We start from the raw sequence: 26,054 nt of genomic DNA, 5'->3' as shown, positions 1-26,054 counted from the left end.
GCTCTGGCTTTCTTTCTTTGGCAGCACCCGTTTTCCATATGGCTGGAAGCAGCTGAATGCTGCCTTAATGCTGCCAAAAAAGGAGGAGGGCAGTGGATGTTTTAGATCTGCTGCTTCTACAGCCCCTTGTGTTAACTCTTCCTCAGCCGCTGCAGCCTGTTTCCTCCAGGTTTTTGGCTGATCCCCGTGATGCCGTGAGCATCCTTTGCCTTGAGCATCAGTGGTGAGTACCGGGAACTGGCGGATGGCTGGCACTGGGCAGGGCAGGGCTTGTCCTCCGAGCTAAGGACACCCACGGGGCTGTGCCATGGCTGGGCTGCCTCCTCGCCCAAGAGCAGCTTTTCACAGGTGTCAGTTAAACGTGCCCCTGCCTGGTTCTTTGAAGGATGCCTGGGTGATGGAAGCAAAGCGGAGGCGCCTCTAGAAATCTTCGCCAGGCAGAAATTCTGGGTGACTGTTAATTGAAACTCTTCACTAAGGTGCTAGAAAACGACTCAGCTCTCCTGTCCGCGTGGTTTCCTTTTCTGTGTACATTCCAGGTTGTTGCAAGAGTTTTACCCTTAATTTTGGATCCACAAAGAATTTCTTGTTCGGTAACTGTGGGTTTCCCCGTGGGGTTTTACAGTCGTGGCTTGGCGAGGGAAACCGTGCGTAACCGTCGCAGGGAAGGGAGCCAGTACGTGTTTCCCTTTATCTCAAACAGGTTTGATGTTTCACACATCTCCTTCCAGCTCCTCTCCCTGCCGTTTCGCGTGCTGCCCTCCAGAGCACTGCTCTGTTCCCCAAAACGCTGATGTGAGGCTCACTCTTTGAGGGTAAAGAGGATTTTAAAAAAAAAAATAAAATTATTTCTTATTTAAATGGAAATGGTTCTTGGAAGCCCTGAGTGTGTTCCCCAAGAAGCTGCAGGCTGAACTGCACTGAGTCACAGCCTGTGAGCTCTCGAGCCGGGACGTGAGCCGGATGTGTTGGGTCCGGCTTGTCTGCGGAGTCTTCTTGGCTTCCTGGGATGGAGTTATGGCTCTTTAATCTCGCTTTACTAGGAAAAGCCCACAGCTCTTGCTTCCCCTGGACATCGGAAAAATTGCAGTGCAATAGGTGGATTTGAGAGAGGGAGGGGAATAAAGCCCACCCCAAGGGAAGCAGCGGAGCGAGGCTGTGCCCTTCCTGCCCGCAGCCACGTGGGACCGCGGTGGCGAAACGCTGCTGAGCTGCGGGCACGTCGCCCACGGAGCCCCTGCCTTTCCCAGGCACGAATCAAAGCTGCCCTGTGGGTACCGGGCAAATCCGCTGCAAAATAGGTGTTTTCCCCAATGCAGAGCTGTTGCGGAGCCCGCGGCGGGGAGGGGAGAGGGGGTGGTGGAGGGCAATGCTGGGCAGCGGTGCTGGCGGTGGGTTTGCGGTGGGCTGATTTTCCAGCCTTTAATTGGAAGGGTGGGATTTTTTTCACCTTTGCAGCAGGGAGTTTGGAGGAACAAAGGAGAAATGTTTGCAGGTGACTTTTGCAAAACGTGGAGCTTAGCAAGTGTGTGGTGCTTCTCTTTATATGCAGATCTCTCTCTCTATATATATTTTTTACTTTATAAGACAGATATATAGATATATCTTACTTTAATTTCCTAAACCGATGCGCAGCAGGAGCTGATCTCATGGATCCAGCTGGACGAGGGACATGTTTGGGAACGTGAACATACCTATGTCTTCTGGGGCAGAGGAGCAGCAAAGGGAGAGCAAGAGGTACGCAGTGCAGGGCAGAGCGATGCTGTGGTTAATGCCAGGAAAAGAGGCTGCGGCTCTGGCTCGCTGCGGCTGAGCTCTCCTGGGGGATTTCGGGAGCCAGCTCTCCCCTTGCTACATCAGCCCTTTCTCCTGGCCCCTGTTGCAAGTAGATCATGGGGTCCAAACAGGTCACCTGCTGCCTCCCTTGGCTTGGGAGCATTATTGTTAGTGGTTAAGACTGAGGTTTTTCGGCTGGGTGCTGAGGTTTGTGTGCAGTAATGGGCTTTACACGGAGATATGGGTGAGCGGTGGCCTGAGGTCAACTGGGCAGTCTCCATATTTCCTGGCTGCTCTCAGCCTGTGGTTTTCCTTTGTCTCATCTGAGCCTGGGGATGCCTCCCGGCTCTCCCTTCACCTCGTGATGGGATGGATTTTTCTCTCCAAAAAACTCAGTGGAGAAACTGGGGGTTCCAGCTGGCTGTGTCTGCTTTGCACCAGCTCTCTGGTGTGATGAACCCTTTGCTTTTGCGTCTTCTCCTTGGTTCCCCGGAGCGGGGAGGGGGACGGGATGAGAGATGCAGGGAAAAGGGATGGCACCAAAGATGCACCAAAAAGAGCAAAGAGTTGGTGTGGGACCGCAGGAGATGTAGGAGTATGTACTGCAGCGCTCGCCTGCTGCTTTCTGTAAGCTGCTGGATTGGTACCCTGCTCCGAAAGAAATAATCCAAGGTTTTCCCTGCTCCTCTGCCCCAGAGATGCGATGCCAGGTCACTGCCGGAGATGGGAGGTTTTTATCTGAAGATGCTCAGGTTTTGTCCACCCAAGCCACGGCGGCATCCTGGGGTGTCCTGGGACGGTGGAGAAGCTTGTCTCTCCTGGGCTGTGCCTTGATGCTTCCTGGCTTCTCAGCTGGGGAGAGCGTCTTAGCATGGATATAATTGGGGAAAAATATGGTAAAAATAGCAGATGAGCTTGTTGGATCTCTTGGGCATAGACGTGCGTGTTGGTTCAGGCAGAGCGCGGTGTCGGTGCTGCCCGTGCCGTGGCTGGCGATGACGGATGGACTTGTTCCGACTCCCAGATCCCCCGGCTGAGGTTGCGACGTCTGCGGCGAGGTAACAGACCTACAGCGTGTCCGTGCCTGGTCCCGTGTCACCGGGAAGCGACAAACACCGGGCTGCAGGGTGTCACCTCCGTGTCCTGCAGGGTAATGTCACCACCAGCCATCGGAGCGGCTGCCTGCCCTGCTCTCCAGGGTGGATGCTGGTCTCCAGAAAGTCCTGCCTGAAGTCTCCAGGCCAGGGAAGCCCCCGAGTCGGTCTCTTGTCTCTGCCCCTCTGCCAGAGTAGGTGTCTGAGGACGTTGAGACCTTCCTTGGGTTTTTTCCCCTCTCTAAATTCCGTTTTCGTAGCAGGTGCCTGCTCTGTCTTACATCATTTGCAGAGATGAAATCACTCTATCCCTGCCCAAAATAAATTGGAGGGAGGATGGTAGAAAGCTGTGGGGGTTTTTTTTTGTTTGTTTTATTTTTTTAAAGAATTGGATTAGAAGCAGAGAGGGAATACTTTACTCTCTTGCCAAGTTTACAGAGTTTTGGGGACACCTGGAAGTACTTGAATTGCACTAGTTTGGATAGAAAAAGTGTGTTGACTCTGGAGTTGAGTTACAGCTGACAATTACAGAGTCAAATGACTCTTTTCCTTTCCCAGAAAGACAAAAAAAAAAAGCTAACCGTGTGCCTCCTGTCAAGCTGATCTGTTCCAAAACTGATTTGAGTTTTCTCTCCCATCAGGGGACTGCCAGCAGCCAGTCACATCAATTCTAAACAGGTTTTATTTTTTTTCATGGCTTCGCCTGCGGGCTGAGAAGTCAAAGGGATGAGCGTTGCTCTGGGGAGGGCTGGGTACCTGCTGGCAGGGAGATGGGCACAGGTGACAGTGGGTCTGCCTCTTCCTTTTTCTCTGTTTTTGGCTGTGTGGTTTGGGGTTTTTTTTATTATTTTAGCATGCTTTTTGCTTCTCTCTAAGCACCATCTCCTTTGCCTTCTCCTAACACTTCAGGTGTTGGGGCTGGGATTGCTTCAAGACCTTTGTCTCGTGGTGGCTTGCCAGCACCTGCAGCTGAGTCGGTGCAGCCCGTGCTGATCCCATGAGGTGGCTCGTGGCCACAGGGCTTTTTGCACAAGCTCTGGTGCAAAGCAGCACAACTTTTGGTGTGTACGTAGCGTGTCCTATAATGACATAGTGCAAACACCAGCTAACAGGTGCCTTTGAGCTTCCTAAAGGCAGTCTGGTCTCTGCTCAGGTGGGTTTCCCAGGGGGAAGCCTGTGCTCCATCATCACGGGGCTGCAGGATAGCAAGCTGCCACCTGGGAACAAAACATAAAATCAAACATTTTTTTTCCAGCCCTCAGGGTGATACAGGTAACCTAAAAATACAGCTGGAATGTAACAGGGCGGTGACATCCTCCCGGAGCTGCCGGCAGAGCCGGCGCGGCTCGCGGCGGCGTTATCTGGCCGGTGCACGGAGACCGGGTGTGGCTGCGAGCCGGAGGGGTGGCAGTGCCAATGTCGGCATCTGGCCCTCGGTAGCTTCAGCCAACGCGCCCGTCCGAATCCCTGGCTGGGTACCGGGAGGTCGCACCCTTCTCCTGTGCCTTGTTCTTCCCCTTGCTCAGCCCTGGCGGCACCGTTGGCGTGACATCCCGCTGTGCCGGAGGAGACGAGCGCCGCGCGGTGTCGGTGATTGATCATCCCTGAGCACTGTCCGAGGGAATGGGAAAGATGATGACCCTGTTCCCTTTCCAGTCGGAAGGCTTTGTTTTAAAAATAGAGCTGCCGCTGAGTTTCCAGGCTGCTGGTGCCGTGCGGGGCTTTCCCATGGGATGTGCATCTCGTGCGTGGAAAGGCGAGTGCATCCCGGGCGCTGGGCAGCGGCTGCCTTGCAGCCTCGGCTGGGGAAACTGCGGCCGTTCCCGGTCGGATGGCAAAGTGCTGTGGGCATCGGGCAGCGTGGCACTGGGACTGCACAGCTGGCTGGTGCGTGAGCTGTGCTCGGATCAGAGGGAAAGGGGTATCCATGAAAATCGCCCCCTGCCCTGGTTAGGCAGTGACTCTGCTTTCAGGGCAGGTGAAACCATTAATTTTTTTTGCCTGACCCCAAACACCTACAGAAAGCTCCTTGCCCACCCTACTTAGGTGGTTCCTTTTGTGCTGCACGTGCCAAAGCAGCTCTTCCCCAGTCTCCGGCTGCGTTGGTGAGCCGGCCTTAACCGAACCGGCCTCGGGAGACGCTGCCTCTCGGCAGGGGAAGGGTGGGGAGAGGGGCCCGGTGTTGGCAGGGTGCTCTTTGAGCTCGTTACTGGTTTTAAGGGTGCGCTCTTCCACTCATTCAAGCCAGCCCGCTGGCGGGAGGCTGCTGGGAGTGATGGGAGCACGGCTGCCGTCCCGCCGGACCCCCGCATCGTCCCTGGCTCTGCCCCGCCGTACCAGGACCTGCAGCGAGTACCCTGACTTCTCTCTGCTGCAGGATTTGCTCCGCCGGTTCCGGGGTGGTGATGTCCCAGCCCGGAGGCGCGGGGAGGCTTCGTTAACAGCAGTGAAATACCCAGTGCCTTGTGTTGCTCCGGGATTACCTGTAGCGTATGAAGGGCTGGGTGATTCATGGCAAACAGCCTGCGTCTTTCAAGACTGGGCAATTCCTGCTGTGTCAGCAAATTTTTGAAAGAGCCGCCAATGGTGAGACTTGAAAGGATACTTGGGTTTGGGTTTGTTGTTTTTTTTTATTCTCCCCGCCCCCCCCCCCCCCCCCTTTTTTTTTTTTAAGATGCTTTTGAGATGTCGGGAAGCTCTGCTTTACACCACCCCTGGTCCTCGGGCACTGGAATCCAACAGGACTAATTCAAAGGAAATTGTGTTTCCCATCCCACCAGCTGGGTTAGGGACTTTCTGCTCCACAGCAGCACTGACTTTGTGGGTGTCCATAAAGGTCCTTGGAGCATCTTATGACTTGGTCAGGGAGTTACATGTTAAGCCAGAGAGTTCACGACGGGAGGACCATGCCCCCAGGAGCGCTGGGGACGGGTGCCAGTGCCTCTCGGTGCCGTCTGCGGTAGCAGCTCCTGCGTCAGCATCCTTTATGTGCTGATGATCTGTGCCTGAAACTATACCCTGGCAGTGGAAAAGCGCCTGAGAAAATATCTTCTGCAGTCTTTCTGGGGCTTGTGTAAACACTATTTAAAATTAGAGTCACTCATTATGTTGGTATGTGCGTTTACCTTGACCTCTGACTTTCCTGCCTGCAAACGTGTATGGCCCGGCACAGCCTGCGAGTTAGGGAATAGCTCAGGAGCAAACTGGAGGCATGTTTTCTATAATGAGTTTAAGGTAAAGAAGCTGGTCCAGTATCTCCCCTCCAGGCTGAGAAGGAAACCGAAAACAAAACTGCAGCCCGTCAACGCCGAGCCTGGCTTTGATCAGGAACATCAGCGCTGGCTTCTGCTGCGCTGGTTTTGAGGGAAAGGGGAAGAGCAGCGATGCTTTGCCATGGCTTTTGTTGCACGTGTTTGCAGAGAAATGAATGATATTTATTTTTTGTTCCCCTGGCTTCGTCTCTCTCCCTTGCTATTTACCAGCCAAATCCAGGCAGCAATTTATATTTTGCCACCAGAGATGCCGTCTCGGTTGTCACCCTGGAATAGCTGCTAAGCTCCGTGCCGGTATTGTCATGGAACAATATTTCTACTATTTGTTGTGGTAATAGTTGTTAGTGGCAAAGCAATTAGTATGTCACCTGCAGCACAGAGAAATGTGACCTCTTTCCATCCCGGCACACCCTCCGTACCCGAACCAGCGAGCGTGGGCTTCCCTCTGCTCGGATAACTGGGTGGGAGCCAGGCTGTCCTGGAGCAAGGGGCTCTCCGGTGGGATGCCTGGGGAGGGGGATGGAGGAGGCAGGAGCGGGCTCTGCCCGCAGGCTGGGTTTGAATGATTGAGTTTGTCGGAAGCAAACGCGTCCTGCTGGGATGCACCGTAGCGATCCGGTGCTTCGACGGCTCCCGGCGCTGGCGCTGGCTCCCCCCCGGCTTCCTGTTGACGTCATCTGCTATTTCACTGCTGCAGTTTTTACAACTGTTGAGCTTTCAAGGGTAATCGGAGCCGAGACCGGCCAACCTCGGCAGCTGCCGATGAGGGAACGCGGTGCTGCCTTCCCCGTCTGCCCCCGCGCGCCTTCGCCGCTGCTCCCGGCCTCGCGGACCCCCGGGAGCCGGGGACGCCGGCCAGGGAGAGCCGCGTGAAGCCGGCGAGCGCTTCGGGCCATGCGTCCCCCCCGAAAATAATCATCGGTGCTTGCGAGGAGTGCCGTGTGCTGGATCCTGCGGGATTTTTCTCCTCCCGTCCCCCCCATCCCTCTCTTCTGCCAGGCGTGCCGGCATTATTCTTCATTTCTGGGAAACCATGGACAAGAAGCAAGGTAGATGTTGCAATTCCCAAAACACGTGGTGGGGGAGAGCGAAGGGCTGATTCTGGAGCTAAAAGGGGACCGTGTAACTTTTTTGGGATCTATCCACGCGGTTTTACTTCTTTCTCTTTGCTTGGGCGGGTGGTTGGTGTTTGCAGCTGCAGATCTATTTTTAAAGCTCTGGAAACGTGCATGTTTTGTGTGGGGTTGAAGCATTGGTTGGTTTAATCGTGAAAATAAGTAAATAAATAATAAAATCTAGCATGGCTAAAGGAAAATATTCGGAGGGTAAGGCTAGCTCCTGGCTCCGGTTTTGGTTGCATTCCCAGGACAAAGGGTCTTCCAGAAGCTCTTGTGTGGTCGTGGCACTGGAAAAAGCCTGTTGCATTGGGAAGGCGGGTGCCCACAGCAGCCCCTGGCAGTCAGCAGCTCTGATTCAGCGCAGGCTGACAGGTTGTTTTGCGGCTGCAAGGGGCTTTTTCTGAAGCGTGTTTTTTTCCTCCTCCTATTTTTTTGTTTGCAGAAGTGGCGAGCGCGGGGCAGCGATGACCCGCAGGAGCTCGTCTCCGCAGCGGGACCTCAGCGTGCCGATGAGTGACGGCTTTCGGCAGGTTGCGAGTCCTTTTTCCACTTCCACAGATAGCTTTTTCCACTCTCAGCAGTGGAAAATAGCACAAAGTGTGCCTGTGAGGAGCTGACTCTCATGACCAAAGCAACCAAATTCCCCTCTCTGCTTTGCGCTCTGCTTCTGATTTCTTTTTCTTTCTTTTTTTGGTGCTTTTTTTTTCTTCCAGCTCTTTCTTTGCAGCAGGGCTGGGATCCACCTTCCTGCCCTCTGCCCCATCCATGGCATTCAACTCTCCTCGGATGGAGGAGAACTGGGATACATCCGAAACATGTTTCCCCAGCACTAACAAAGCTGCAGAAGCAGCCTCCTGTGCCACAACCGTCCTCAGGACCTCACCTGATGCTGGAACCAGAGCCCTGGGCAGGTTTAATTTCAAAGGTCGGCTCAGGCAAATAGTTTTATTTGCAGTTCTTTAGATTGTCCTGTTCGTTTCTCTCCACCCACGCCAGCGGAGTGGGAAGGATAAACCTCCTGGGGAGGGGTGCAGCTTAATAGGGTTGAAGTCGGTGGTGGCAAAGACGAGGATTCGGATGTTGAATTCAACAGTTCCAGGAAACGTCTGTGTCAGTTCTTAGCTGGTGGACATTGTAGCATGAGAAAAAAAAAAGTGGGTTTTTTTTTTTTCTTTAGAAGGAAATGGTTCCTTTCTTAGCATAAAGGATGCAGTTACGTGTGTGCAGCATCACGTGGGTTGCAATCTTGTCTGCACTAGGAACTTCTGTCAGCTCATTTTCTCCTGCCCGGGTGCAAGGCACTGTGCTGCGTGCCCCCGTGGCTGGCAGCCCCTTCCGCTGCCCGCAGCACTGTGCCAGCAGCACCCAGCTGTCCCGCATGCCTGGGGCTGGCAGCAGAGCCCTGGGGCTAGCAGGGGTAAGTGGGATGTGTCCCCACATCATCTTATCCCACTGCTGACTTGCCCACATAGAAGGATCTCTCAAGGGGAGCCGTGTTGCTCTGTGCTTGCAGCCACCCCTCCTGCAAGAACCCGGTGCTCTGGGAAGCTGGGGCACTTCCAGGATTTTCAGGTCACATACACCATTCTTCATGTTCTTGCAATTCCTCCTGCCTTGACCCTCCTGGGATCCCAAACGCGGGAGAGACGGTGCTGAGCCCTCGCTGGTGAGAAGGAGCTGACAGCAGCTGCCTGCGAGGGCTAAAAGCAAATGCTGCCCTGGGACGTACTCGGGACAGAAGGGCTTGAATTGCAAGGGCTTGTCATGCCTGTCCCACTGCCTTTCTCTTCCTCCCATTTTTCTTTTCTTTTTTTTTTTTTCCTCCCCCTAGTCCTTCCTCCGTCCTCATTCCCCCTGAAATGGTGCGTGGGCTTTTCCTGGGGGGCTGCAGAGGCTCAAGAATGAGGTCTGTGGCTGTGCCATCACCCCAGCTCCTCTGTCAGGGCTCTGCCTGCCCCGAGCTGGCTGTGCAGAGCTTCAGGGCAGGAATACTCATATATTATTTTTTTTTCTTCTTTTTTTCCCCCCCTTTTTTTTTTCTCCAAACTGTGCTCAAGGGGAAGTGGTGCCTGCCCACTCCATCTCTGCCGGGCTGGACCCACGGCGCTGCCGCAAGCAGCAGGAGAAGCTTGCAGCCATTAGCAGGATTTCAGGCTAGCCTGCAGGGTTTTGGAAAGCTCATGGCAAATTTTGGGAGAGCTGTAATAGGCGAATCCAATCTCCACCCCGGCTCCCCCGGCTGCAGGGCAGCATCGTGGGTGATTTTATTCCTGCAGTCATGGGCTGAGCTGGGTTTTCCGCTGGCGTAGGTGGCCCAGGCAGAGCCTGGGAGTGGTGGCAGAATACCTCCGGATAAATCGGTGCTTTTTCAGGCTGGAGCTAGGAAATGCGTTTTGGGGCTGGGTGGGAAGAGGTTTGTCTCTGACCCTGGCAGTATGAAGCTGGGACATGAAGGGCAGGGATTTGGGGGCACAGGGAAGCGGTCTGGTGTGCAGAACCCGGGAGATGATGGGTGTGCAGAGATGTTCAATGACTCTCCTGGATGGCACAGGGGGTTTCCAAGAGGGAATCTCCCCATCCCTTGCTGCCCCTCTAACCCGTGCGTGCAAATCCTCCTGCCTGCGAGCTTGGGCTCCGCCGAACAACGCGCCCCATTGATTCCCGACCCCGGGCTGGGTGCTCCCAGCTCCCTCCGGCCTGGCTCTCGCAGCCAGGGCTAAGGAAGGGCTGACGCCGCAGCCTGCGGGACGCCTGGCTCCGGGAGCCTCCGGACCCTGCTCCTGCCGCGTGAGTCACGGCGCTGCGGCCGGTGCTGCCAAGGGAGCCGGCGGCACAGAAGGCGCTTTGTGCCGGCTGTGCAGGGTTACTATGGCAATTGGGAAGAGGGAGAGCAAACAGATTGAATAAAATACCAGCCAGGATGGGGGGCATTTCAGGGCTTCGTGTAAAGGTCCGGCTGGTATCTGTGCCAGGGGCGCTGCGTGCAAACTGCTGTCTGTGTTTCGGAGCAGGTGATAGGGGAGAAACGCTCAGTGCTCAGCAGTGAGCTAAATCCATCCCCCTGGATGGGGTGGGATGCATGCCCACAGTGAGCTTCCCAACCTGCCTGGGTGCAGAAGGACTCTGGGGACCCCAGTTTTTAGGCTCTGTGGTTGGCCCCCACTGCTGAGTAGCGAGAGGCTGGGTGTGGGAAGCGGGAAGGCATTTCTGACCCCACGGCCAGCATCTTTCCTTTGGCTCCGTTTTACGTTTGCTCCCATTGTTGCTCAACCAGGTATTTTGCAAAGTGTCATCAGTGGGTACGGTGGGCTGTTGATAGCACCTGCTGGGTGGGCGATGGGGAAGGGAAACTTTGCAGGCACACGAATTAGAAGCCATGATTGCCGTGACATGGTCAGGTCTCCGGAGATGGTTTCCAGCCAAGTGGGATCAGTTTGGGCTTGAGCTGGCTGGTTCCATTGAGCTGGAAGTTCACATCACTCCTGTAGCTTGTGGGAACTGCGTTGGTCTCAGACCTTATGGGCCCATATCAGTGGGGATATGGACTTATCTGTGCTAATTCCCTCAGCAGGGAGGGATGCTGCTGGTCCCACAGTTAGGACTTTTGCAGTATCTTGCAGACCAGCTTTCCCCTGCAGCCTGAGGTTTGTGTTTGGGGGAGGACAGGACTAGAAAAGTGGGTTTCGGGCACCTCTCTTAGCTGAGGCATCTGGAGCTGGTGGGGGACAGAGATGGGGACGGAGCTGTCCGTGCTGGGAACATGCAGTGCGTGTATCGTCCGTCTGTCTCACTGCCACTGCTGCGGGAGCTCTTGCGTGGTGCTGTATCTCCCACTGCAATCCCAACTCCTTGCCTCTCCCATCCTTTCCCTGGCAGCCCTTGAAGCACTGGACTTTGTCCGCACACCTTTTCCCGGCAACCAGGCAGGTAGGAGCCGTTCTGAAGGGCTGTCCAAGGCCACACTCCGGGAGCCGTCTGCTCCCAGCTGGGTGCCTGGAGCACGCCTCGCTGCTGGTGCTTTTTTAATGCATCTTCCAGGTCTGGTCTGTGCAGCCAGAAGCGCCTGTAGCTGCAAAGCGCAGCTGCCCCCTTGTCTCCCTCGGGAGGGATCAGGACTTTGATGCTCTCAGCTGCATCGTTCCAGCCCTTATGTTCTGTTTATTTTCCTAGTGAGCTGGGGTAGGTGGGTGAGCTGTTTGCTGACGGAAAAATGACTTTGATGAGCAGCCTGGGGTCCTCAGCACCGCAGGGGGCTGATTCGCAGCCCTGTGCCGGTCTCTTCTCCCCGTTGCTGGCTGCTGGACCCCCGTGCTGGTTATCCCTTGTCCCTGCAGTTTCATCTGCGAGTGTTTCCCCTTCCCTGGACCTGCCCGAACCCCCATGTCCCTCTACAGCAGTGCGTTTTGTTCTCTCAGTGCTGTTGGAGTTGGGGAGCGGGATGAGGGTGTCCTCTGGCCAGGGACTCCTGGTGGGATCGTGCCTCGGCTGGCAGAGTCTCAGCCTCTGCAAGCTGGGGTTTGTGGTCGGTTCACTACAGCTCATGTCTGGTTTATGTCTCGTTTTGCTGTGGTTTCCCTTTGTTGGGTGTGGGATGTCCCCTCTCCGGTTGGGACCGACTCCTTGGTTTTGCTGGAGGTCTGGTGGCTGTTGCTCTCCATGCCAGATCCGACCCATGCTGCAGAATGAGTCCGGCTCTTCCCAAGAAGTCCTGGGTGGGGGCCGGGGGGGCTGTGGGGTAAGCGGGAAGCTGGACAGGGAGCATTTTTGGGTTTTGGGAGCATCGCTAATGGCGTGGGGACCTCTTGTGGCTGCAGAAACGGGGATCGGGCTGGGCTGGGCTCCCGCAGCCCTTCTGCCTGCCTCCGCCTGCAGCGCGGCCGGGATCGCTCTCCTTGGGCCGAATGCGGGACCGTGAGGGACGCAGGGCTGGGACCTGGTGGGTCTGGAATAGGAAGGCTGTGACCCAGTGTCTCCTTTCTGTCTTTCAGATTCCAAAGGATCCCTGGAGCCTCACAAACCGGGTAAGCGCCCAGCAGAAATCGCAGCTTTCACCCATCTCCTGAACATCAGCAGTTAAAATCCCCAAAGAGAGGGGGGCCCGTTAATGGCCGTGAAGGGTAAAGAGCACTTTTGGGGTGTCTGAGGAGCACTGCAAGGGGGTGCTTGGCTGCGAGACTTGGAGAATGGTCTCTGTCAGTGCACCCCTGGGTATTTCTGCAGGCAAATGCTCGACAGGGATGTTGAGACTCACTTGGGCTTCTGGCTCTTGTCTGAAATTTTGGGCAAATGGTTGTGAGTGCTGTGACCTCCTCGTCATCTTGCCATAGCTGCACAGTGTAGGGGATCCAGGCCCTGCCTCTGCTATCTGGTGGCTGCAGACAAGAGGGTGCTTGAAGGGAGAAAAGTAAAAATGCCAGTTGCTCACATGTGTGTCTTCTCTTTCCAGTGAAAAGCAAGAAGAAACGGGAACTGAGGATAACATGTGTCCCCATCAAACAACCTGTTGCCAACACAACGTAAGTGTCTCTGCTGCTTAAAGCCAGACAGTGTTTCTCCGGAGCTGGATTCAGCACCGTGTCAAGGGGAATTGACCATGTAGACTTTATAAAATCAGGATAGTTAATTTTTTCTCTTAAGCACTGAGTTAAGAGAATGAATTACAGACACAGGTGGATGTGCGTGCACACGCATACACGGCCTGTGTCTCTCTGGGAGGTGCCTTTTAAACTTGAAATGGCTGAAAGGCAAAGGCTAGGAGACTGCTGGGAGAATTTCTTCAGTCCTGCCATGGCTGTGCTGATGCCAAAGGGCAAAGGCATGGTGGAGAGAGCAGATTTGCCTAAGGGAAGAAGAGGGAAAGATTTTTAGTGCAGGGGAGGAGAAGAGGTGATGGCAGCTGGACCAAGGCGGGAGCAGGGGGATGAGGGTCTGGGGATGCTCTGTGTGGTGGGACAGCCTCCCCCCGGCCTGTGCGACAGGGCTGGTTTGAGTCGTTGGCAGCCTCCTGCCTTGGTGTGAGGAGGACATGGATGTCTTGCGGTGTTGTGCTGCTCAGTGCCAGCGGCCGGTGCCCAGCAGTATCTCAGGGCACTGGAGTTTCTCTCTGCCCTGTTTACTTCGTGTGGCTGATGCTTGTTATGCTGTGGGGGAGAACCTGGGGTAGCAGCACTTGATTTGACAAAGAGCAGATGGCTTATGTTCCTCTTCCATAATGCTCTTCCAAAACACCTTGGGCTGCGTCTCCATCGCTGAGCCTTGTTTGCTCCAGAAACCCTTTCTAGAGACCCCTCCAGCTCCAGGAGAGCAGTGAAGTCCCTGAAGGGAAAATATCACTACCTGAAACCCCAGATAGATGAGGCAGATCTGTGGAAGGAGGAGCCAGGGGAACCGCCCCATGAATGCTGTGCAGCCCAGCGTGCACCCGCTGAGCCCTGCGAACAGCAGTCACCTCCTTCCCCCGTGGGTGCATCTGTCTCTGCTCCTGTCGGTTTTGAATTTCTGCTGGAAATAGTGGGACACCGGAGTGTGCAGGGCACTTGCACGCCCAGGGCACTCCTGTAAAAGCTGGTGCCAGCTATCTGCAACTCCTTTTCTCTGCGCTTTTCAAGGCACAATGCAAATATTTGCGCAGTGCAAGGCTTTTGCTGGGAGTCCGAAGTACTTCCTCGAAGCTGGAGATCACCCTATTGCTCCGATGGGAATTGGGAGGCTAAACCAGTTGGGTGATCTCTGCTCTTAGAAGGTCCCAGGGGTTGGGGAGAGCAGAGAAGCGAGGCACGAGGGACAAAACGCTCGTGGCGCCTCTAAAAGTCCCGTGCTGCCCGTAACAGGAAGTGGGCAGCGATAAGGAAAAAAAAGTCGTAAAGGAAGACTTTTGCCCGCGCGGTGTTGTGCGAAGCGTGACACCGAAGCGCTGCCCGGAACAGGCTGCCAGTGTACACAGATGACTCAGGGGTGAGGAATTACCTGTTGTTCCCTTGGCATGTGCGTTTCGGGGCGATGCGGCTGTGCTGTTACGACACCTGCCTGTCAAAACACGACAGCCGAGCCGCTCCGCCGTGGAAGCGTCTCATCCCGTCCCTCTCAGTTCCTTGGGCTCCTGAGCAGGGATGGTTTCGTAGATGGTTTGATGCATGTCTCACCTCGCTGGCTCTCAGGTTTCTCGCCGGCTGCGCGCAGTGAGTGGCTCGTGGGTGTGGGCTGAGGTGTGACTGGTGCGATTAAAGCGTTTGTGAGTGTTTGGAGGGGGCTGGTTTGGAAGCCACGACAACAAAGCGCAGTGGAAAGCAGTGGCTGGAAGTGCTTGAAGGAACGTGAAACCTGGTCTGGCCAAGAGGGTTAAGGAAGCTGCGCTTTCTCCTGACTCTCTCTCTCTCTTTCCTTGCAGGCCGCCAAGGAACTTGGACTCCAGAGCGTTCATTACCATCGGAGATAAAGTACGTGGCAATGGGTTTCCTTTTTTGCTAGCTTTCACTTTTGTTTGCCCCTTCTGCGGAGAGTTTTACGGATCACGCCTGACAACCTGTCAAAGCAGATCCTGAGATTTCAGAGCACCCCAGGAGATGGGCAGTGCCATCCTGGTGCAGCCTCATGGGATGCATCTTTGCAGGGATGAGACATCCCACGGCAGGACCACTCCCCTGTGGAGCAGTGGGATGTCTGTGTTCAGGGCAGTGACTGCTGGGGAGCTGAACGTGTCACCCTGCCTGCAAGGCGGCTCGTCTCAGCCCGTGCTCTTGCTGGCTGGTCTCTCCTGCCCACGGGCAGTCCCTGTGAGGCAGATGGGCGCCAAAGGCTGGGTGTGCAGTTTTGTCCGTAGTGGGAGATCGCAGCAGTCCCTCGACAGCCCCACCAGCCACCTCTGTCCGAGTGCACGGACCCAGCCCAGCTGCCCTAAATCACCGTGGCCTCACTGCGCTCTCTGGCTGCCCCAGACAAATTCCTGCTGACCTGCAGGGCTGTGTTACTGCCTGTGGCCCAGGAGAAGCTGGGCATGAAGCTTTCTGGCTCTCCAAAGCCTTTCCTAGTGACCTGATGAAAACCACTGCTAGAAATAACCACTGTCTCTCTTTTATTTCATTCTCTTGTTACGGGCTCTCCTGGGGCTGCAGGAGGCTGTTTGCAAACAAGCTAAAAATACCGTGCAGTGCATTGGATCAGCCCTATATCCAGCTGCTTACCTTCTGGGATCCCATCCTATCCCAGATGATGGGATCTGGGCCCCTCGGCACAAGATTTTAGGGTTAGAGGGCAGATAGGAGAGGAGGGAGACTAGAGGAAACTTTGTCTGGGTCCAGGGAACAACCCTGCTGCCTGTGTTGGTTTCTGGCCATTGTGTCGTGTCTATTAGTAGCTCAAGGAGAGATGCTCTCTAACAGCCTGGGCATGGCGTGTGCGATGGGAGAGTGCTGTAGCTTGGGGGAAGCTCCCTCATCTCGCTTCCTTCCCTGCTCTGCCTGCACCCGTGTTTGCAGGAGGGGTCTGATCCTGGTGTTTTGGAGTTACATGATGGAGGAAGAGGGCCTGGGCAGAAGGCCAGCTTTGGGTTGTGGAGGTAGATGGGGACCTCGGGTCCATCGGATCCGTGCAGGGTGATGCCCTGTGTCCCCCATTACTGGCTCAAATCCCCCCAGGGCACGGGGTGAGCAATGCCAGGGAGGGGAGCACCGGCTCTGTCTGTGCATCACCTCTTGTTTGGTGATGCTGGTCCCTGGAGTGTGCTGGGAACCGCCAGCTTCTGGGGAAGCCTTAGGGTAAATGCCAGGAAAAAAACCACAATAACCTGGAACAACTGCAGAACACGTGTCCTGAAAAGCACCACCAGATCCTTCCTGGAGGCCCCTGCGAGAGCTGTGAGCCCACGCTGCGCCTCTGCCAGCTGCCAGGGCTGGAGGGTGGGGGGTTGGATGTGTCCCCCACCTTAGCCCGTTCTCCTCTCTTCTGCATCCACCGTCCTGCCCAGGAAAGGGCCGGCACCTTCCTGTGCCGGGCAGCACATAGCTCACTGCTGAGCTCAAGCACAGACCTCTCGCGCTCCCTGCCTCGGCTGCCTGCCAGGCACATCTGGCTCCAATAAACGGAGCCGGAGCTGGCGGGAAGGTCCGGCGGAGCTGGTCGCTGCTGGCCGTACTGTGGCCAGTGCCGAGGGGAGCTTGCTGGCTGGGAGCCCAGCAGCCACATCTCCCAGCTTGGCTCCGTAACTCCAAAGGCTATTTCCTCTCTGCTCTGGGCGTAGCTCGCAGGCACGATATCCGGCGCTGTGCCGTGCAGCGTTTCCCACCCTTCGCTGCCTTTGTGGCTACTGGGGCAATTTGGCATCCTGGTATTATTTTTGTTCCCTGAGACCGGAGGAAAACTGGAGGCTGAATAAAGCCTGGCTCAAAGGCAGCCTGTGACTTATGAGGAGTGATGAACGCAGAGACCAAAAATAGCCCGTGTCTCACTCGGGCAGTTTGTGCCCTGCCCAGCAAAGCCGGCGATTACAGGGGAACACATCTTTAGGGAAACTTGTCTGTGGGCTGTGCAGGAGCCGGACGGCTCCCTGCTCCCAGGGGCACCCGCTTGGCTGAGCACTGGCCGTGTTTTGGGTTTTTTTCCCCCCACTTGAAGTGAGATTTAGGTAGTTGCGCTCACATGAGCTCCTTCCTCAGTGCTGAAAGAGGGGAGGTTTTAATTAGATATAAGGAAGAAATTTTTTACGTTGGGGGTGGTGAGGCACTGGAACAGGTTGCCCAGAGAAGCTGTGGCTGCCCCTCCCTGGAAGTTTCAAGGCCAGGTTGGATGAGGCTTTGAGCAACCTGGTGTAGTGGAGTGTGTCCCTGCCCATGACAGGGGAGTTGGAAACAGATGACCTTTAAGGTCCCTTCCAACCATTCTACGATTCTGTCCTAACTCACTTTTTACCTTGCTGGCTGCTTTCTGATGGTGGGAGAAAGTACCAAAAGCAGGTAAAACCCATTTGAGCTCCTTGATTTAGGAATTGAGTTGCTGGGTTGCTGCATGCACCGTCCCAGAGATGCTCTAAGAGAGGCTTTGCACAAGCAAAGATGTTATTACCCACGTAGAGTGTTTGTGACCGACGATCACTCGGGGTGCAGGGTGAGATGGGGGATGCCCAGCCGCACACAAGGACTTGGAGCTGTAGCAGAGGCTCCTGACTGCTGCCCGTATTGGCGTGGAAGCTGTTAACGTCCTGCCAGCTGTTCAGCAACCACAGAAATACCCTCCTGGGGGTAATCCCAAGCTGGCAGAGAGGCACCAACCTTTGATGCCCTTTCCAGTGGCAGTGTGCCCTGGCTTAAAGGATGAAAGTCCTGATCTCTAGCTGCAGAGGGGGAATTAGATGAGCCCTGGTGAGTATGGAGTGAGAGGGTTTGGCCTCTGGTTCAACAGAGCAAAAAATATACCCATCTTCTCTAAAACTGGTGCTTCTGGTACGTACAGGAGCTGGTGGTGTCCTGTAAGTACAGTCATTTGGAAATGCTCTGCATGAGTGAGCTGCAAGCGTTGGACCTCTGCTGATGTCCTTGTTGATAAACATGTTTGTATCTGATATTTTTTTGTCTTTCTCCCTATAGAACTTTGAGGTGGAAGCTGATGACCTGGTGGCAATTTCAGAGCTGGGCCGTGGGGCCTACGGTGTGGTGGAGAAAGTCCGGCACGCGCAGAGCGGCACCATGATGGCCGTGAAGGTGAGGACAGCTGCAGCTTGTCTTGGTTTGGCAGCCTGCGGTATTCTTGGTGTGGTTTGGCTGTTGAAGGGTCTGTGCTGATACCGGCTGGGCACTGTGGGGTTGATCAGTAGGCTTTGAAATCCAGGCTTGGTGCCTGCAGTTAGATGGTACAAGGTTTGGATGTTGGAGTGCCTGTCCAGGCTGCTGGCCTGATCCTGCATCCACTGCAGAGCTTGCCAAGGGTTGGTGCTGTCTGGAAGAGGGAATCTGGGCATCTCCTGGGTGCTACTGGCTGCAAAATAAGCATAAAAGCTTGCCCTGGCCTCAGAACCAGAGGTCCTCTGAGTCAGACTGAGTGATGATGGTGTTATCCCACCTACATCAAACCCTTCTCCTTTCATATTCCTCTCAGAGGATTCGAGCGACTGTGAACACTCAGGAGCAGAAGAGGTTGTTGATGGACTTGGACATCTCCATGAGAACAGTTGACTGCTTCTATACCGTCACCTTCTACGGAGCCCTCTTCCGTGAGGTACTGAGCCGGTGGATGGCTGGTGGGCTGTGCAGCACCTGGGGCCCGTGCGATTGTGCTGAGGGCACTGAACTGTCCCAAACCACCTCTAGTTCCTTCAGCCCATCTGGGCTGTGTGAGATACTTCCATGACTTCAAGTCAAAGGCTTGCCTCCTTCAGGCAGTGTTGACCAGGTCCCATTCCTCACTTCCACGGCAGATGCCCAAGCATGTTATCCATGACCTGGACTGACTTTGGGATAGACCCTCAAAGGGAGCCATCGCAGGTAGTTTTGGTGGTACCTGGACATCTGTGCTGGTGGCTGTCTAGTGCAGAGCTTGTGTGTTGGTGGTGCGGCCAACAGCAGCCCCGCGGCGGGGACCTTGGCTTGCCCTGTGTGGAAGGGTGGTGTCCATTTGTCTGTCCGTCCCCACCACTCCCTTCAGCTCTTGGGGATTTCCAGGGAATTCTGTCTCAACTGCTTTCCCTCTGTCTGCAGGGCGACGTGTGGATCTGCATGGAGCTCATGGACACCTCCCTAGATAAATTCTACAAGAAAGTACTGGAGAAGAAGAAAACCATCCCTGAAGACATTTTGGGGAAAATGGCTGTGTCTGTGAGTGCCTTTTGGGTTCTTACATGCCTTTGTGCATCCCCTGAGCCTGTTGGAGGTCTCTTGTGGCCCGTGGCATGTGGACATGGCTGGTGTGTCTGCAGTGGAAGGTCGGTGCTGTGTGTGACTAACAGATACTCTTTTGCTGTGTTTGTCCCCAGATTGTGCGAGCTCTGGAGCATCTGCACAGTAAACTGTCCGTGATCCATAGAGGTAGGTGCTGGATGGGGTTAATGTGACGTGGCTGGAGATCTAGACTTGAAATAAGTTATGTGAGGGCTCCTTTCCAGGAGATGTGTGACATGTCCCTGTGGGATACCTACAGTGGGATCTAATGGTACTTAGGACCGTGGTGGACAGATGTAGATGCCCAAGGCTTGTTCCTGGGATGTATCCCTCCTGCATCTGCTTGTATGATGTTGTTCTCTTCCTCCTTTCCAGATGAAGGATTGAATATAATAACTGAATTTCTTACTACTTATCAACATCTCTGTCTCTGAGTACAGAGGTGCCTCGAAGGCAGCTCTTGGGGACAAAATCCCCAGGCCTTCCTGGCTGGGTGGTTCTGGTGAGGTGAGGTCTGAAGGAGACCTTATAAAATCACAGATGAAAGTTGTAACACCCAGGTCCTGCTCTTTGTTCTGGTCTGGTTCCTTGTGTAGATACAGACAGTTCATGATGGGCATGAGACAAGCTGTCCTGAGAACTTGGTAGAGTTGGGCTTTTAGGGCTATGTTGGGCATGTAAATCTCTCCTAAGGAGCTGGGCATTAGCTCCTTAACATGTTATTTCAACCTTTTGACCTGCCTTGTTGAAGAGGAGGCCTGTTCTGCCTGGAAGGCATGGTTATAGTTTTACCTGTGAACAACTCTTATTAAAATAGAAGACTGGTGGGATTCTGTCCACCTTCCCTTGTGTTAGGGTCTGGTCCCCTCCCAGGTTGGCGGGGAGTTGTCCATCATCTGTCAGGCTCTACGATACCTCTGCAAAGACCCAATCTGCCCTCTCGTGTTCTCTCTCATAGATGTGAAACCTTCCAATGTGCTGATCAACAAGGAGGGACACGTGAAAATGTGCGACTTTGGGATCAGTGGCTACTTGGTGGACTCGGTTGCGAAGACCATGGATGCTGGCTGCAAACCGTACATGGCTGTAAGTGTGGGACTGGAGCCGGCAGCTTCCAGCTGCCTTCAGCCTTGACTCCAAGAGGCTGTGGCTTAGAAATGACTGTTGGTTCACCTCTGTCCTGAGTAGAAGCCACTTCAGAGCTCTCTGAGCTTCCTGACTCAGCAGAGTCCTCCAGGGAAAGGATTGTGCTCCCTGTAAGCCCTGCTGTGTGTTTTAATCCCACCTTCCATCTTCCTCTGCTACCTTCCATTTGCAGAAGGGTAAAAGACTGGCTGGTGCTGGTTGTGGTGGTTGGAAGGGCTGCTCCTTGTTGGCTTGAAAATGCTGAGGCTTTTCTTGGCAGGGTCGTTTCATTTCATCCTCGAGTTGGTATGAATTTCCCTTTGCCTTCTGAGGCATCCGTGTGGGTGGCGCGTGCTCCTGGGGCAGGGATCCTGCTGCAGGGACAGGACAAATCTCACTCAGCAGCTGGAAGGGAGAGTTTATGTGGGTTGTGTGGAGCAAGATGTGGCTTTCATCAGTGCTAGGTTTAACCTCAGACCCTGTCTCCATGGGGACATGAGCCAGGGGAATCCACCCAACCTGGGTTGTGGAGCCAGAGGTTTGCTCTGTGGAGTTTGCACTGGGAAAATGAGATGGAGTTGTAATATCTTCCATTTTGCTGTTACAGCCAGAAAGAATAAACCCTGAGCTGAACCAGAAGGGCTACAACGTGAAGTCGGATGTCTGGAGTCTGGGGATCACGATGGTAATGCCAAAGGCTGGGACTGGCACCCTGCAGCCCGGGGGTTGCGAGGGGGTCTGTGCTGGTGGGGCTCTACTCCTGCAGTGAGCAGCAGCAGCAGCTGGTGGCTTCACCCCTGGCTGGATGCCCACCAAACAGGACTCAATTCTGAGCGTGATAGCTCAGGGCATGAGATTAATTACCCTGGGCACAGGGTGGAGATGCTGCCCTGCGCAGGCAGGGGTATCTCACCCCGGGACAAGGTGCTCGGCTTCGCAGCTCCAAAGAGCTCGGTTAGCTGTGAGCTGTGCCGATGCGGATGGCAGGCTCCCAGGGGTGGTATCTGTCTGACAGTGAGCTTGGTTGGGCATCCAAGAGCCTGGTTTTGGGTTGCTTTGCGGTTCTCCATGAGCTGGCTGGAGGGGTAGGTCAGTGGAGCAGGTTTGCTGCGGCCGGGTCACAGCCTCCCTGCGTGCACGCCCGTCCCGTGTTCGCGAAGCCTTGCAGGAGTATTTGGGGCGAGTTAAGCTGCCCTGCCGCAGCCGGGGCTGCTGTGCATGGTTTGCAGCTAGCCCTGCCTGCGGGGTAGGTCAGAGCAGCCAACAGGAAAGGGAAATACTTTCAGTTCCAAAATCGCAGCTGCTCAGGATCTACCTCCTGCAAGAAACGGATCTTGCAGAAAGCAGCTGAAATCTTCTGGCGCCAGAGGACAAAGGAGATCCCAGCTGTTGGCTCTAAGGGGATGCTGCCTGGGGAACACGTCTCTTCCTTTCCGGGAGACTGTCTCTCTGAGGGTAGATTATTTTCAGGAATAGGAATTTTTTCCTGCGCTTTGTTAGCTGTGGCCTTTGTTTTGGGCTCTGCATCCCTGTGTTCATGTGCACTGCGCAGCTCTCTTGGCAAACGTTCCCTCTTCCCTGGCTGGTTGTGTCTGCGATGCCAAACCCAAGCTCCCTCTCCTTGATGTCCCCGTGCCAGAGCTCTTCTTGCTGGCTGGAAATGTAATCAGCTCCAGCTTTCCTCCTGAGATGCAGGAAGCTGTGGGTTGGGAGACTGTGTGAATGACGAAATCTCGGAACCTCACCAAAGGTGGATGGAAGAGGGGACCTTGCTGAAAGTCTGCCAGCCTGCAGCTGAGCAGAGCCCCGACCTGTCTGACTCCCTCTAATGTCTTCCTCCAGAGCTGGCTTCCTGTTTGGTTTTGTGTTTTTTTTTTTAATTTCCGAAGGGGTTTGATTGATTTCAGACCTGCCGTTGAGTTGCAGGGTTAACCCAGCCCTTTCTGGGCTGGTGGCTTCCTTCAGTTTTTCCAACAGCAGGAGCTGAGCTCCCCAGACCTGAGCCAGAGGTGTGGGGGGATGGTTCCTGGCTCTGCCCTGTGTCCTTTCAGGTTTCTCATTCCTCCCATCCCATCCTATCCTGTCCCACTCCACCAAGCAGGTCTGCAGGTTCTGCTGCCTCTCTGGAGATGGGAGCTGACCCTTGGCATGAGGTGACTGCCCAAGAGCTGTGATGGGCTTTTTCCAGCTTGAATGGGTGACACAGCAGAGGTGACTTGGAGGAAGGACCTGGTATGGAGATGGTTTGGCAAACATCTTCCTAAGTGATGTTCTAGCACTTGGTTTTTCTTGGGTTTGTGGATTATTTTGTGCCTGGCTTGTACAGTACTAGTCTGAAGCCCCTGAGGCTGGTTTATGGAGAGCAAAGCGCTTGGGAAGCTGGTGCAGAAACGATGGGCTGTTATTATTATCTTTTTAAATAATCCCATTTTACATATCTTTGGTGGCTTCCTGTAAATGCATTAATATGCTGAGCCAGCCTCAAAATGAAATATTTTTGGCCTCTGGGTCTTTATATTTAAAAAAAAAAAAAGAAAGGAAAAAAAAAAAGTGGTATGACCCAAATTCAAAATGGTTTGTAAGGAAAGAGGTTTTTCGTTTTGAATCTGAGCTGGCTGCAGAGGTTGAGGTCAGCAGCTGCGTGGGGTTGAGCTCATCCTGGTGTCTCATGTCAACCTGTCTCCATCCTCAGATCGAACTGGCCATTCTTCGCTTCCCGTACGAGTCCTGGGGAACCCCCTTCCAACAGCTCAAGCAAGTGGTGGAGGAACCTTCGCCCCAGCTGCCCACCGATCGCTTCTCCAAGGAGTTTGTGGACTTCACGGCGCAGTGGTGAGTCTCCGGCAGGGACCGGTGGCTTCTCCCAGCCTGGACGAAGAGAAGCCCTGATCCATGGGGGCTGGAGCAAAGCGTGGGGCTGGGTTTGTCATCCTTTCAGAGCCCGTTTCTCCCCACATGCCATCCCGAGGCTGGTGCTCGGCCGCGGCAGGAAGCGCTGCCCAGGCTGGTTTTGCTCTCGGCCTGACTCACCCCAGCTGGTTGGAAGGCACAGAGGTTTCTCTTCCCCTTTTGCCGTCGTCGCTGCTGAAATTTCGGTGGTTTCTGGCAAAGCAGCAATGAAATGAGAACAAACCCCTGGTGGCATCTGGGCGCCTGTGGGTGAAAGCTGATTTGTGGTTTTGTGGGTACTACGTACAGTGGCTGCTCCCCTCGGAGTGTCCCTCTGCTCCCCAGGTGCCGCGTGGAGCTGCCAGGCAGGGGTGAGCCCACCTCAAGATGATCTGTGTTCCCTGTAGATGGTGGGAAACCATCTCCTTTCCTCCCCGTGTGCTCTGGTCTGTGCAGATGAGCGAGGCTGTGCGGGGCAGACTGCAGCGAGCTGCTGGGCTTGTGCTTTTCACGGCAAAACACCATGAGTTGGCCTTTCCCAGTTACCTGCCTAGCTGCTCTGCTGGTAGTTCAAACCTGTTTGGCCAAGGAGGGAGAGGAATGGGTGCTGCCCAGGAGAAGGACATCATGTTGGTTGGGACTGGGAGATCCCTTGTGATAGACTGCATACAGAAAAAAAAAAAAAGATCCTACAGCCTCTCTCTCCCATTTTTTGTCTTCCAGCTTGAGGAAGAACCCCGCCGAGCGAATGAACTATTTAGAACTTATGGTAAGTGCGAAGCTGTTTCTACTGGTCTTTATTGTAACACGTTTCAAAAGTGAAATGAATGGTCCAGCAGGTCCTCAGAAAATGAGACGACAGGACGTGGGGGTGATTTTTCAGGCATGGAGAGGGACGGGTGTAGCGTGCCTAAGGTGGAAGGGTGTGTTGATTTCATGGGTGTTAAGCTCAGGGTTTCTAGGTGTTTTCTCCCTCTGTCCTATCTGCTCTTGGTGAGTTTAGACCTCAAATGATGATAGAGGTGGGCTGTCCCGCTGCGCTTGAACCTGGAAACGCCAAACCTGAGAGCGTTAGTTAATCTTTAAGCTAAAGGATGGTACATCTGTGGGAGCCTGGGGAGGAGACTGGTGTCCACCTCTCCCCCAGTGCCTCACCAGGGACTGCTCTTGGGCTTGTCAGTCCTTGGGTGTCGGCTGATGTTGTCTTTGGTCTTGTTGGCAGGAACACCCTTTCTTTACCTTACACGACACCAAAGAGACTGACATGGCCTCCTTCGTGACAGAGATCCTCGGGGAGGACTCCTAACTCCCACCTTCCAGCTTTGGGCAGTCCCTCCATCCTGGTTTCCCCGCAGAAGAGCGAACGAGGACTCGATTTAACGGTGGTTTGCACAAATCGCGTTTCCCCAACCCGTGGGCATCCCTGGCCCCATCCAGCCTCACAATCTCTTTTCTCTTTGCCCTGTAAATGAAATCCCCAGGATGAGCCTTTTGAAGCCAACACCTTTCCAACTAAGCCACGGAGACCTTGGGCTCAGGAATTCCCTGCTGACAGCGGTGTATCCCTCCTGGGGAGAGAACCTTGCCCGTGGTGCCGGAGCAGGGCCAGGGCAGAGGATGCCGGAGGGCACCCCCCCTCCCTGGCAGCCTGGTGCACAGTGCAGGGAGTTTCTACATTTATTCCCCTTTGCTGTCTGGGAAAGGCAGAGAGAAAAAAATGCTGCTGCACTTGCTCCGCTCTTCTCCCCTGCCTGCCCAAAAGCCCCTTCCCCGCACTCTGGTCGCTCTCACCTTCCCTTCCCTATGTGCCGGCTTTTTTTTCCCAAGGAGTGTACGCAGGTCTTTTTAGGGGGCTGTGGGGCTCCCGTGACATGCTGCTCCTCATGCCAGAGGCTGTTTTAATGCCTGGCTCGCCATCTTCCTGACCCTTTGAGGCAGCACCAGACTGGGTGTCCCCTTCCCTTGATTGATACCCTGCTCCACTGGGGGAGAAAAAAAAAAAAAAAGGATTTTTCGATGAGCCCAGCTTGACGCAAGCTGCGACGCACACTCGCCCATGGGACTTCATCCAGGACACAGTGCTCCCTTCCCAACGCGGGCACACGGTGATGGAGAGACAAGCAGGTCGAGCTTGTCCTGCATTCAGGAGAACGTGTCCCCTCTCCGGGCATCTGACAGCTTTCCCAGCTCTTGGAGAAGATGTCACTCCATCTCCCTTCCAACCTGGAGCCTCGTGTAAGACCTCGCACTGTGACACCCGCTCGTTTCGGAGGCTGTCCCTGCACCCCTGGCGTCCCAAACTGCCTTCGAACCCTCCGGCCAAGGCGTCAGCTGAGATCGGAACGCCAGCGACTCACACGGGGGCTGCCCACTCTTGTACATTTTATGTCTATATATAATGGACTTTGTAACATGTTTCCTAGTTTTAATCTGACTCGCTATAAATTAAAGCCCTTCTGCGTGGGAGGAGGGAGGAGCAGTTCCTTCTCCGCTAACAAATCCACTGTGAAAACGTGATGTGTTTTCCCCGCTCTCCCAGCCTGAGCAAGGAGCTACGAGAGCGAAAGGGATTTCTGTCTTCTACTGTATATGATCACGGGATAAACGCACCAGCTGTGGATTTGGTTGTGGGTTTTTTGGTTTTTTTTTTGTTTTTTTTTTTTTGTTTTTAATAGATTGAGTTTTCAGAGGGATTTTTTTTTTTCTTTTCTAATATATATTTGTGTGTGTATGTGTGTGCGCTATATATATATATATATATAATATTTTTAAATCAGTGATGAATGTGTGAATGTCTACGTGGCCAGCAGATTTGGTGAAATGGCTAGCATTTTTCTGGCTAAATTTGGGGTGGTGAGGAAGGGGGTCACTAGAAGACACCCTGGCCTAAGACTTTTTTTTTTTTTAAAAAAAGAA

General features: G+C 54.4%; 1 protein-coding gene across 3 annotated transcripts in view; it reads left to right on the top strand.

Moving 5' to 3' along the window:
• The window catches only part of MAP2K3 (mitogen-activated protein kinase kinase 3), a 33,247-nt gene extending 7,456 nt beyond the window's left edge, over window positions 1-25,791 (top strand). The window contains exons 1-13 of one of the 3 annotated variants that reach the window (XM_086622005.1): window positions 5,276-5,291; window positions 12,249-12,281; window positions 12,707-12,776; window positions 14,648-14,696; window positions 17,838-17,951; window positions 18,346-18,465; window positions 18,945-19,061; window positions 19,220-19,271; window positions 20,083-20,210; window positions 20,857-20,934; window positions 22,942-23,081; window positions 23,862-23,907; window positions 24,361-25,791. In XM_086622005.1, coding sequence (XP_086478131.1) covers window positions 5,276-5,291; window positions 12,249-12,281; window positions 12,707-12,776; window positions 14,648-14,696; window positions 17,838-17,951; window positions 18,346-18,465; window positions 18,945-19,061; window positions 19,220-19,271; window positions 20,083-20,210; window positions 20,857-20,934; window positions 22,942-23,081; window positions 23,862-23,907; window positions 24,361-24,444 — 1,047 coding nt within the window. In that variant the 3' untranslated portion in view covers window positions 24,445-25,791. Of the gene's footprint in view, window positions 1-5,275; window positions 5,292-7,175; window positions 7,192-12,248; window positions 12,282-12,706; window positions 12,777-14,647; window positions 14,697-17,837; window positions 17,952-18,345; window positions 18,466-18,944; window positions 19,062-19,219; window positions 19,272-20,082; window positions 20,211-20,856; window positions 20,935-22,941; window positions 23,082-23,861; window positions 23,908-24,360 lie in introns of those variants that run through there. The other 2 variants (XM_009985279.2, XM_086622004.1) reach the window with 2 other exon arrangements.
• The last annotated feature ends 263 nt before the right edge of the window (window positions 25,792-26,054 follow it).

The sequence above is a fragment of the Tauraco erythrolophus genome, chromosome 17, assembly GCF_009769465.1.
Source record: "Tauraco erythrolophus isolate bTauEry1 chromosome 17, bTauEry1.pri, whole genome shotgun sequence".
Lineage (NCBI taxonomy): Eukaryota > Metazoa > Chordata > Aves > Musophagiformes > Musophagidae > Tauraco > Tauraco erythrolophus.
This window is presented reverse-complemented; position numbering and strand designations above follow the sequence as displayed.